General features: G+C 48.5%; 1 protein-coding gene and 1 non-coding gene across 2 annotated transcripts in view; both read left to right on the plus strand.

Moving 5' to 3' along the window:
- LOC126518733 (uncharacterized) overlaps positions 1-12724 on the plus strand; it is a 109551-nt gene that overhangs the window by 53595 nt on the left and 43232 nt on the right. Inside the window, exon 4 of the mRNA XM_050168502.2 lies at positions 2539-2555. Within this exon, the coding sequence (XP_050024459.1) occupies positions 2539-2555 (17 nt within the window). The remainder of the gene's footprint in view (positions 1-2538; positions 2556-12724) is intronic.
- On the plus strand, positions 9269-9456 carry LOC126518778 (U2 spliceosomal RNA). Its single transcript, XR_007596480.1, has one exon. It is a non-coding gene; the product is annotated as a U2 spliceosomal RNA (small nuclear RNA).

Genomic DNA, 12724 nt, shown 5'->3' on the forward strand with positions numbered 1-12724 from the left:
ATCACTTACTAACTTACAACGACATTACTAAATATTACTACTTGGGCCGTAGGCAATTCCCTCTGCCACACGTAAAATTGAACAGGGCTCAGGCAGTCACGCTACGTTTACTGCAAACCGGGACGTACCCCACTCCGTATTTCATAAATAAAATTCACCCCGAAAGAGAAATTAGGAAAGAATGTAACGTTTGCGATGGCATCATTGACATCAGACACATGCTGGCGGGCTGTCCCGCGACTCTCGCCGACCCCGAAGAAAAATGGCTTTACTGGCAGAAGTTGTTAACAAGCTCTTCATATAAACATCAGCTACGGGCTGTCCAGAGGGTCCATGATGACGCCATAAGGCTCGGCCTGGTGGTGCCGACGTGGACGCGGCCCGCCTCGGTCTGAAAAGACCGGGCTTCAGGACACTAATAAAGTTTTGTGAATGAATGAATAGCACACAGGGAAACGACGATCGATGATTTGCTCCTCAAAGCGCTCAGACATGGGGGCCGTGTAGCAGAGTGATATGGCTGAGCCTACTGCTCCTGAGGAACCGTTGGTCTGTGTGCGAACCTGCAGGGGCAAGGGTGTTCTCCAAGTACGTCTTAGGGCGTAAATGTGCCCTGACGTGGCTATGGAGCTTCTCTGTGGTTGACGTATGTGACACATACCGACGGTTACCATGAAGCGCAGGTTGCTGCAGACACCATGTGTTGCGGGTAATAAGTATCAGGTTGTTGCATGACGTTGCGCGCAATTACCTGGTGTCGCAGCAGCTCTTCACGCACGATCTGCGGAATAGCAGGCGAAAGATCGTCGGACGGGCTCTCATCGACTCTGGCAACAGTTGTCACATTCGCCTGGCGTCGAAATTTTGGCGCAATTTGACGTGTATTCGATGTCTCAAACGCATGGCATTGACGTACGACATCTGAGAAGGAATTAAGTTGTTCCCTGCTTGTAGGGAAATTGTAGTCATCTCCAATTCCTTTAAAGAGATGCCCGACTGAGTGTTCTTCAGACATCTGTGAATTTACTATTTTGAACAGCTTGAGCATCTCTTCTATGTATGTAGCACACGGTTCTCCAGGAGTTTGAGCTCTTTGAACTAGTGCTATCTCTGCGCATTTCTGTTTGCCCGTAGGACACGCCAAAATATTTAATTTCCTCAACGAAGCGCTCCCACGTTGGTATGGAGTGTTCGTGTTTTAATACCACATTAGGGCTGTCTCACTCAGAAAAAATGCGACATATTCAAGCTGAGTGACAGAAGCCCAACGGTTGTAGTGGTTCACCCTTGCGTTGTGCGTCAGCCACTCGTCGGCATCTTCAGCCGCTTTTCCCGCGAACGAACGCGGTTCCATGTAGTGCTGCAAAGGTCCAACTGGCTCTGACCTTTGAGCAGGTACAACTAGAGCTGGCCTTTGTCCACCTCCGTTTTGAGCCATGGGGAAGGTCGTTGGCAAGACACCCGCACGACGACGGCTCAGACGAAGTTCTAGGTATTGCGGCTGCATGATACGTTGTGTCGCACCCTGCACCAGCACCACTCTGTTACGCCCGCGAAAGGCGTTTATTGACAAGCCAGGTACAATTAGACGAGACAGCCTTGATCAGCTGAGCGCCAATCGAGATTGAGCTAGCCAGCCGCGCGCTATCTTCCTGCTTCACTTGTCTTTAGGGCCCCACATACTGTGGAGGCGTCAACCCACTACGCACGTAAGAGTGTCACAATATATATAGAGTGAAACATCAACCGGCTGAAACACGGCGCTACCTCACATTCGTCCACCGCCGTTCAGTAGCGCATCATTTGTCTTTTCAATTCTACACCCTCGCCGCTAACACCGCCCGGTTGCTATCTCGCCGGCTCACCTTACCATCTCTCACTTTTACAAGAACCATACCTATATATACAGTGCCAAGGATAGCATATTCCTCCTTGAAAAAGAAAATCCACTTGCTGAAAGGTTGGCTTCTGCATTGATCTAGTTCTCGTTTCGCTCATCGACTTGAATTTGCCTCTCCCAAATTCCCTGTGTTTTCTGTAGAAGAAAACAAGCAAGATATGCTCGCGAAACATTTTTTTTCTGAGGAGTGGTTCGTACTGCCTCATTGCCAATAAGAGACCTGTAGGAAGATACTTGTACAATAATAAAGGCATTGATTTAGACTAGTTGGTCTGTCATTCTCGGAACCTCAATAGCGCTAAAAAGACGGAGACAGACGTAGAAACGACAACACGCTGCACTAACTTCCAAATGTTTATTCCAACTGTTTATTAGCCCATAAAGGACATTTGCCTTTCCGGAATAAATCCTAGGAATTTCGTGCCGTGTGCTGTCCTGTCTATGTATGTCCCGGTATTTTAAGCACTAGTGAGGTTCGCAGCTGTACAATAATTTTGGGCTGAGGCGATGACACACAGTGCTGTGCGTGGTCTCGCGTACATTGGTGTATGCTGTAACACTGCTCAGTCATGTTGATGGCTGCGCGAAACATCACTTACCACATTATTTGACGCTTCCTTTGTTTCTTTCTTTTTCAGGGTCTCAACGAAACAACGTAAGTCTCTCTCAAAAGACGGGCACTGGGGAGAGGGTGGGAGCGTAGACGTTCGGCTGTCCCGGTGAGACACATTCGGTATCATTTAGGCGCGCTGTCGATGCGGACACGCACAAGCGCTCACTTCAGCAAAAGCTTTATAATTAACAGGTGAACATATCAGACTCACGCCGAAGCAAAGAAGCTGCGTGCGCACGGTATCACGTTAAGGAAAGGACGTTGCTAGATGTACGTCAGCTGTCTCCCTTTACCTTTCTTGCAGGTACTTTCGAAGGATCCTAAACTTAAAGGATTTTATGCAAGTGCATTCGACATATTTAAATGGTTTTTGGATGTTTCACATTAATATAGGTGAAGCATAAGCATTCTTAACACCTATATTCATGCTTCTCACGCGTCAGCTTAATTCTGTGTGTGTTCGAAAGCAGGGGACGTTAGCAGGCGCTGGCCGTGCAAATTGGCGTAGTTAGTAGGTAGTTATTGGCAAAGCAAGCCAAAGCATGCTCACACGCTTATCATTCAAGCTGGCTTATCAAGCTTAGAATTTAGCCGTGTCCGGCGAAAGGTACTCGGGGGGTTGAGTCGATGTTGAGGGTCTGGACCTGCAAGGCCCCGCCGAAAAGGCTACATACCTCTTTGGCCTCTGCTTCACGTAGACGGCAACCCCCGAATTCAACCGCCAGGAAGGAATCGGCAGTCATCTTTTCCTGTCCTCTTCCTCCGTGGCCTTTTTCTTCGTGTTTTTCTTTCATACCTGTCCTGTCCCCTTTTATCTTTTTATAACTTTATTTTTTTTCCTTGGTGATAAGGGTTAACGTTGTGTGGCTATCCTGTCTTGTTTATGTCGTAATTGGTTATAGCAACACAGTACAACCCGCGTTGGCAGGACTTCCCTTGCAGGAGCTATTGTCACGTCCCCTTGAGAGGCTGGGTGGATAGGGGCTGGCATCGCTGGCCAAATTATTTAAAGCTTTTTGACATTACCTTCCTAGCCCAAACTAACTGATTGTCCATTTTGCAAGAGAGGACGCATCGAAGAAACTTTAACCATTTTTTCCGACGCAGAGAAAACTTTCCGCCTAACCATGCCGTACACGCTGGGAACCCTGGAAAGCCTGTCAGAACAACCACAATTAATTTTTACTAAATGCCTCACAGACACGCGGGGAACTGGCTACAAAGTGAGAACAATGGCTAGCGGCGACCCCCTGCTTGAGGCACGCGGGAAGCTCCCGCGTCAAATGATTTCTAATGTCGGGGCCAACGGGGATGCCCAAGTCACGGTGACATCACATCGGTCACTCATTGCATGCAAAGGAGTGATATCAGACGATGGCATTTGGAACTTCAGTGAAGAGCTCCTAGAGGGCTTCAATGACCAGAACGGCATGTAGGTACACAGCATAAATATGAATTGGGAGGATAAAGAAATTGCAACAAACCATTTGATACTTACATTTGGTTCAAGAAAACTGCCCGTGAAAATTGAGGCTGGGTATATTGATATACGCATAACGGCGTAATCCCAAACCCTCGTAAATGTTTCAAATGTCACTGGTACGGCCACTGTTTGCATAGCTGCAGAGGCCGACAAACCTGTGCTAAATGCGGCGACGACGATCATGCCTTACATAACTGTAACGGTGAACTTTATTGCGTTAATTGTCACGGCGAACACGCTGTATATTCCTCTTCTTGTGTGGCCCATGTATTGTCTTGTGTGGCCCATGTAATGTATACCCATGTATTGTTGCAAAACGCGCACCACACCTTTTACTAACGAATCGCGGCGCGTAGAACAGACACGCACCTCACCGCACTCCTAGGGCACACATTGCTTCACTGTAGTCAAGGCAAACTTGCGCTGGCCAACGTCCCGCAGTGCAGTCATGGTGGTTAGGCCACTCTAAAACCACAAGTAGTCACATATAACACAGACCACACAAAATTGGTTCCCCACATACTCCCTCTTAAAGCTGGCTGTGGCTCCGTGTAGTGTCATACCACGTGTCTATCATCGAGGCGACGGGAGCTGCCATACTATGTGCCCATCATCGAGGCGACAAGAGCTCCCACGAATCAGGAATTTGACACGGGAGGGGACTTCAAGAAGCACCCAGCCATCTCCGCGACGAATCAAGAATTCGACGCGGGTGACGTCATCACCTGCCCCACCTGGTTCCTGCCAACGAGAAATCGCCAAACTGGTTCCTGCCGACGAGGAGTCTCCCAAGTGATTTGACGGAATATCGGGCCATTGTGAATGAGTGTCACCTCCAGCCGCCCAGTCGGTCGGATACGCTCTTACAGCTACATGTACGCCATCATCCACTATCTGTAAATAGAGGCTTTTAGCCTTTCCGCTATTCCGGAAAACGGGGGCGGTTTGGGCGGACTGCGAGATTTGCGGCGTAGAGTTCAACCAGACAAACACAGAGTTAAAATTGCACTAGCCGACTATATCCTGCTTCGCTGCTGGTGCGAATTGCCGCCAGCGGCGTAATTGTGAACACGATTAATCAGTTGTCTAAAATTTACACCAGCAGCTAAGCAGAATACAGTAATTGGCTTTGTGTTTGTGTGGTTGAGCTTTGTACCACCAGCTGGCGACACCAATCTGGCCGCTCACGTTTGCGGCCCCAGTCAACCGGCAAACCGCGCGCGCTTGCCGGAATACCGCGCGCACTAAAATTCTCTAATATTGTATGAAGTGTTTCGTTTCGTCTTCGTCTGCGGAAAGAATCCGTCAGCTGTCCTCCACCCCAAAGTCACAACAGTGGTGGCAGTGGTGGGATTCGAAGCCAGATAACACCCGCTACACCACTGAACGACAGCCACGAGGTCGACCGCCGTCAGCTACTTTGGAGGGGTGAGCGCACGACGTTTGCCTTTCGCATCGCCAGACCTCTGTCGCACACGTAAATGCTAAGGACAATTGCTAAAGTATTCTGAAAGGGTTGTAGTGGTTTTGTCTTAGTTCGCTTCAGGCCTTGCATAGAGTTCAGGCTTCGGAAGCCAAGCTAACCTAAAGGCAAAATCGGAGACGAGTCGGCAGATCGCAATGGAGAAGCTCAGGATACAGGACCTTTTTGATTTTTGTCAGGAGATGGGCATTTCGGTTGCCGCGGCAAGGCGAAAGAAAGCCATTCTGGACGTTATGAGGGCACAAGAGGTAACTGAGAAGGAAGTAAAATAGGTATGGGGAGAAATTCTTGAGAGGAGAAGCGAGAAAAAAATGCGCGACGAGGCAGAAGAAAAAGAAAGGCGCGAGGCGGCAGGGGAGCAGAAAACGCGCGAGGAGGCAAAGAAGAAAAAAAAAGGCGCGAGGAGGCAGAGGAGAAGAAAAGTCTCGAAGAGCGAGATCATGCTCTTGAAATAAGAGAACTGGAAATACAGCCAAGTCGAATTATCTCGTCGTGTTCAAGTCCCTTTTCCGGTGCAGGCGATACGCCTAAATTGAGAATACAGGACCTGATGGTACCATACAGGATAGACGGTAATATCGCAATTTTTCTCGTGAATTTCGAACGTATGTGTGAAAAGATAGGGCGGGACGAAAGCCTTTGATCTCAAAAACTTGTCCCAGGAGAGGCCGCGGAAGTTTTCGCCCGCTTGCCTAAAGAAGACTATGAGAACTATAGAAAGGTAAAAGCCGCGCTTCTTCGCGAATACCGCCTCTCTGCCGAGGCATTTCAACAGCGGTGTAAACAGGCGAATAGGGGCAGCGAGTCACACACTGAGTTCGCGTACAAGTATAAAGTCTAACCTAAAAGAGTGGCTCAAAAGTGCAGAAGCGTATGGCAAACACAACAAGGGTGCTTGAATGCATAGCACTGGAGCAGTTTTACGGAATTCTTCCAGAAGTTAGATTTTGGCTGCAGGACAGGCTCCCAGAGGCAGACCTAGAGAAGGCAGCGCAGCTCGCGGGGGAATATTACACACGCCGAAACTTCCAAGAAAAACCTATTCAGGAAGATAGGCTAGAAAAAGAGGACTATTCTGTAAAGCGGTTTTCCCTTCGCAACCCATTTTGCCGAATGAGAAATCATCTGCGAGCGACGGAGTTCAGCAAAGGACTATCGGCTAATGCTGAGGTGGCGAGGGAGGAGCTAGCAGCGACAGCCCAGTCGGCTGTGGCGGCTATAGCTAAGGCAGACGTAGAGCGCGAGTTCGAGGCCCGGAGACCAATTATCTGCTTCAGCTGCAACAAGGAAGACCATATTTCTTCAAATTGCAAGGAGAAAATCGCATTCGCCAGCATTAACCAGTCAGACGAAAATCTGAAGCTGCTCGAGCCATATATGCAGGATGTCGTGGTAAACGGGAAAATGTGAATGGCACTTCGCGATTCCGCCGCCACCATGGATGTTATTCATGCGTCCTGTATTTTTCCCGGGGACTATACAGGGGAATGCGCCTGGATCAGACAAGTCGCAGAAGGGCAGAGCGCGTGCTTGCGACTTGCCAAGGTAAACATCGAGGGCGCTTTTGGAAGGTTGCAAACGGAGGCAGCCGTGAGTTCAAGTTCACCCGAACACTTTTCATGTCTTTTTCCGAACAAATCGGAGCAGCTTTTGGAAAAGGAGGGCCGGTCGTTTTCTGCTATTCTCGCTTTTATGGCATTAGCGCGATCGCGGTCCCGCGCCCTCTCATAGAAACGAGAAAGCTGATCTTCAAACGAGGAAGCTGACAATGTAACGTCCTCACAGCGGCAGCCTAGACCGGGAGATACGGCTGATGAAAAGCAGAGGACTCAGACTTGTGACGGATAAATTACTGGATTAGTGGCAGTAGGCGAGGAGCCTTTCAAGACTCGGGAAAACGGGGCGCTAGGGCTGAAGTGGACGTTTCACTGCTTAGTCTCGCGTGATTTTACTTGGAGCAGCTTAGTAGGGTTGAACGAGAGGCGCGTATCGTGGCACCGAAACGTTACCTTGCGCGAACTGTGCTGCAGGCTAGTGTGAATGAAAGAGTGGCCCGAAAGAACATCTCGTTCTACAGTAGGTCAGGTCTCAAGTACCAGAAATATCAGGATTCGAAGGGTCAGTCGTACAACCAACGACGCGTGCCAGAAAAGTACCGACCACAGCTTTTAGAGTTAGCGCATGGGAATGCTTGGGCGGGTCACCTCAGTATCAAGAAGGCAAAGGCTAGGCTAGCGCAAGATTTCTGTTGGCCAGGATGCAGGAAAGAGGTTGAAACACTCGTTCGGTCGTGCGACGCATGTCAGCGAGTTGGTAAATCAAACGACAAGTGGAAGGCCCCAATGAAATTGGCGCCCAATATCAGAGAACCATTTCGGAAGCTGCGTACAAATGCTGACGGACTTAGCAGAGCCTTTTAGGCTGCAGCGTATGCTTATCGGAGAGCTTATCCAAGAAGTTGGAAGCTTTAATGCTACGTTTTCATGTATACTCTTGCCTCTTCAGTTATTTTAGCACATTCAAGGTCATTGACAATCACTTATGACACACAGTCGTGTGAAGGGTATCGTAATGCTAGTGTCACCGATTAAAATGAGCATGCGGATCGCTGGAGAACCTACCGCAGCTACGCGAATGGCATATCATTGCAAACCAAGTGACAGAATTTCGCTCGGAGCGACACATGGCAAAATATAAACTTTATTCGATCGCCTCAGCTGTGTCTGGCCTGCCCGAATGACTGGTATCAATAGCTTTGCAATCTATTCTTTAGCTGTTTATTCTCTTTGAATGTGTCTTCTTTTAGAGCACTATTTGTAGAGGTCTGTGTCCAGGGCTCTTTATAGGCTGCGTGTTTCGTGTTTAGTACTGTAACCGTAATGGTTCTGTTGAGAGCACAGAGGCGGTTAGAGCGTTTGTTATCGTGGCGTTTGGTCTGGCGTTGTGGAGAACATTGGGAGGGTGCTCACTTTCGCCGAAGTGGTTGGCGTTGATGTGCGGTCACTCTGTGACCTCTCTCAGATTTAAGAATAGGAAAGACCAGTGGTTGAAAGGGCGGCAAAGCCATTTCCTTAACTCCATCAAGAACGTCGCTCAATCAGTGCATCGCATACGTCGAGCCGCGTCGAACAGGTTTACTTCTGGATGTATTATCTGGCGGTGGGGGTGCTGTAGTGCCAAACCACGTGCCTGTCATCAAGGCGACGAGAGCTGCCATACTACGTGTCCATCATCGAGGCTACGAGAGCTCCCACTTCTCCGCGACGAATCGAGAATTCGACACGGGAGGGGACTTCAAGAAGCAGCCAGCGGTCTCCACGACGAATCAAGAATTCGACGCGAATGACGTCATCAACCGCCCAGCCTGGTTCCTGCCGACGAGAAGTCGCCAAACTTGTTCCTGCCGACGAGGAGTCGCCAAAGAGATTAATGGGAGAACCGGCCCATTGTGAAGGAGAGAGTCGCCTCCAGCCACCCAGTCGGTCTGATGCGCTCTCACAGATACATGTAGGCTATCATTCACTATCTGTAAATATTGTATAACGTTTTTCATTTCTTCGTCATCTGCGGAAAGAGTCCGTCTCTCGTCCCCCACCCCCGAAGTCACAACATCCTGTGAAACGTTCTAAGTTTGCGGGATCGGGGCCACATCGACGGTTCGCATTTATTTCCGCCTCGTGGGCCTGGGGGGCAGCACGCTTACGGTGCCACCGCCACGGGAGAGCGCAAGGAAAGGAGATACGCAAGCACTTGGCACGCCGACAAAGAGAGGGCGGTGCGAACGTAGACATGGCCGACGCGGGTCTAAGTGTAGCATCAGTTCTTATCAGCTTAATATATGATACGGGTTGCATTTGGACCTCAGGTATTGAACTTAGTTTTGCAAGTTGGTGGAGTTGGCGGAGTGCTGGGAGCCTGCTGCAACTTCGCCGCTGGTCGGCCGGTATTGCGCTATCTTCGGTATCAGCCTATGTATGGGGAGAAATTCTCGATCTACACGGCTCAATAACGCACGCAATTTTTTCTACAACCTAGCCATATGCAGCTTGTCTGTAAAAACATTGATTCACAGTGGACCAAAAGAACTAGAAATAGCAAATATGCGACCGGTATATACCGCTTTCTTGAGGGCGCCGCGATATTGCGATCACAGTGCCGTCTATCTTACGGCGCTAAGCTGAAATGTGGGATCGCGCTGGAAGGTGAATGGCGAATGTGCTGGCGACGACGAGTGGCATGTTTTCGCGCTTTCCTAAAAGGTGTCATCAAGTTGTTTGGATTAGGAAACTTCTTAGAATGTCGTCGCTAAACTTTCAGCTTCGAACAGCGGCAATATAGAATGGCGACGGGCCTAGAGGGGCTCCCGCAGCTCTGCCCACGATCAAAATAGGACGCGAGTCAAGTCTGAACATTGTCGATACGTAACGCATTCATGTACCGCGTTAATATTGTGTATCTAGCCTTGAACTCTATTACGGTATCACTCAGGCGACGACAATCAGATATGTCCATGTGTCAGGTGGTGTGCTGCACGAGCTTAAAGCTCAATCCAGGTAACAACGAAGCTCCGAGGAAACACGTTTTGCTAGCTTTCGTTCCCATATAGGTTTCGTGGTACGAGTTTCTAAACATTGTTTATCTTGAACATGGACATAAAGTTTTGCAAAATAAAGAACCGTTAAATAACTCCATAAAAAGGGCTGTAAACATAGATAAAATGAGCTGATGGCAGTGGTCGCGAATGTACCACGACCTACCAGACGCACGTGACGCGTTGGAAGATTATGCGCACTCTGTATGGTGCCTCTGCATGCAAGGGTACCTCGCCTCCTCAAGAGAGTTGATACACGAATAGCTACTTATTGCAACAGTAACTTTATTTTCTAGACTAAAACAGCACTCGATAAGCGGCATCAACAGCTTGCCGCCGAGATTCTGAAGCATGGTAGAGCCCATGTGACAAGGGTCCGCCGGCCCTCGGTCGGTTACAGGGTGGAAAAGCACACATGCTCATTTATTAGCTGGCACGCACCATTTTCACAATACGACCTCGGTCAACTTCCACCAGAACGTCGGTTGCCAAGCATGATAACCTCATAACGCGTTTGAACAGATACGTTTATTGTGGGCACACGAAGAAATAGTTACCTTCATCCGTTCGCAATAGTTGACCGACTCGGAATACGCATCTTTCTTTGATATTCCAGTTTGATCATGTGTGCCGAAGTTCCGAGTTTGTCGCCGTGCGCTAATGAGAACAAAACTGTCCGAACATACAATCGATGGCAGCAAATCCATTCTGTTTATGCTGGCAATACAGAGCGGACGCTTCTCTGCTATCGCAATGGCGGTGTACACGAAGTCGCCGCGGCTGAAAATGCATTTGACGCTTGTTTCCGAAAGTAATTTTTGCAGCCGAATACAGCATAGTGGTCGCCCGTTATCCTTGAGTCATCTCACATCGCAGAAATCCCAGACAGAACACGTTGCAATCGAAATGTTTCGCAATCAAACCGCTACCTTTCCAAGCTGCTACTGGGAGAAAACGGAATCCGCACATAGCAGTGCGGCAAGGAGAGTGGCGCGCTGGTTCGAGGCTACGTTCCTCCGCCCCGATAAAATGGTCTATAGTAAGCAACATGGCAACAAAAAACGTCAAAACGCAAAGTCAGATAGGATGAGACAATCTCATGAATAGCGGCAATGGAAAATAAACCTGCTTTGAGTAACTACCTAATAAGAAAAACGAAATTAGGAAAGAAACTTTTTACTATAACTCAAAGGGAAGCTCTTTACTTTTCGAAGCAAGATCAGGATGCATTAGAACGCGTATTTATAAAGCGCGGTACAACAAAAAAGAAGAATCATGCGCCTACTGCCGTAAAGCTACGGAAACGATGAGACGTGATGGATTAGAATGTGAAGTTATCTACCCAGCGGTCGGATTAGGCACCTCTAGGCTCCTTGAAGCCCTTGGATTCAGTGATAGCAGGGAGGAAGTAAACATGCCCGCTATAGAAATTAGTAAGAGGCGATTGGAAGTTTGGTGGCAGAAAAGTAGGGAGATCACAAACAACGGGGGCGTACAAAAGCAAAGTTCCTAATAGTGGTTAAGAAAGCTTGATGCTGGGAATTCAGTTTTTCTTGTCTTACTTTCTTTTATTTTTCGAAATATTTTAGGATATTTCTCAAAACAATAATAAGAGTCAGGTGGCGCAAGCCACCGCCACGTTTCAAAGGGGACGCTCATAGCATCCATCCATTCATCCATGAGTCGGGTCTTGGTCACCGAATACCTCAAGCAGGCTAGGTGACGATTTGGTTCCACCCTGTTTGAAAGGTTTTCGGTGATAATAAATGTCATCATCCCCATCACTGTGCTTTGTCGCACGACCTCTGCGAATCGGTGATGTGAATCGCTCTTATACCGCATTTTGTTGCCGATCTTGCCGCCAAGTAATATCGTAAATTTATGCGTGGTCCCCTTCCGTAGGCTCTGTATCGGCGTGATAGCTTGTGATGCCATGCAATAGACATTTTGGTAAGCAGCACGATCCGTGCATCGACGTACCGATCTCCTCGAAACATAAATTCAAATACCCGTCATCTGTTAGTATTCTGTCTCCTTCTGCGTGCATTCAGCAAGACATCAAGCTAGGTTTGCTGACACCTGCCATGATAACTAATGAGGGATATTAGCGTAACTAATGGCACGCTCAGGAGCTAGTTAGAGAACTGCCGAAATTTGGGATAGGTGGTGCGTGATCCTAAAATATGTGCTTAGGGCTCAAGGCTACACGTGGACAGAGAGAAGTAAACGTGGACAACGATGTCAGTATTTTCTTGTGGCATCTCTTTACGGATCCGCCAATTTGAAAGGCGTGGGAGATTACGGGAGGTGGTACAGTGACCTCCAAATTTCAAAAATGTTAATCTTTGGCCTGTGATGGCAGTGAGTGCACTAAAGCAATGCTGGCAGATAGCTAGGATGCCTGACTTCCTTCATTGGATCGCGCAATTTGAGTGAGAAAATGCAACAAGAAAGCTATACAATGTTGCAAACAGAAACTTATTCAGCAATGCACAGCGGATGTCTTAATGAAATTGTGTTGCTGGCTCACTGAGTATTTGAGCTGCCTATGCTGGTACATCTGCTGGAGCGATTGCTGCTCCTGTTGCATGAGCTGCATCTGGGTGACAGGACAGACCACCGTGCCATATCGTCGCACCACGGCACTTCCAGGT

This window comes from Dermacentor andersoni, chromosome 1, assembly GCF_023375885.2.
Source record: "Dermacentor andersoni chromosome 1, qqDerAnde1_hic_scaffold, whole genome shotgun sequence".
In the NCBI taxonomy this organism is placed as follows: Eukaryota; Metazoa; Arthropoda; class Arachnida; order Ixodida; family Ixodidae; genus Dermacentor; species Dermacentor andersoni.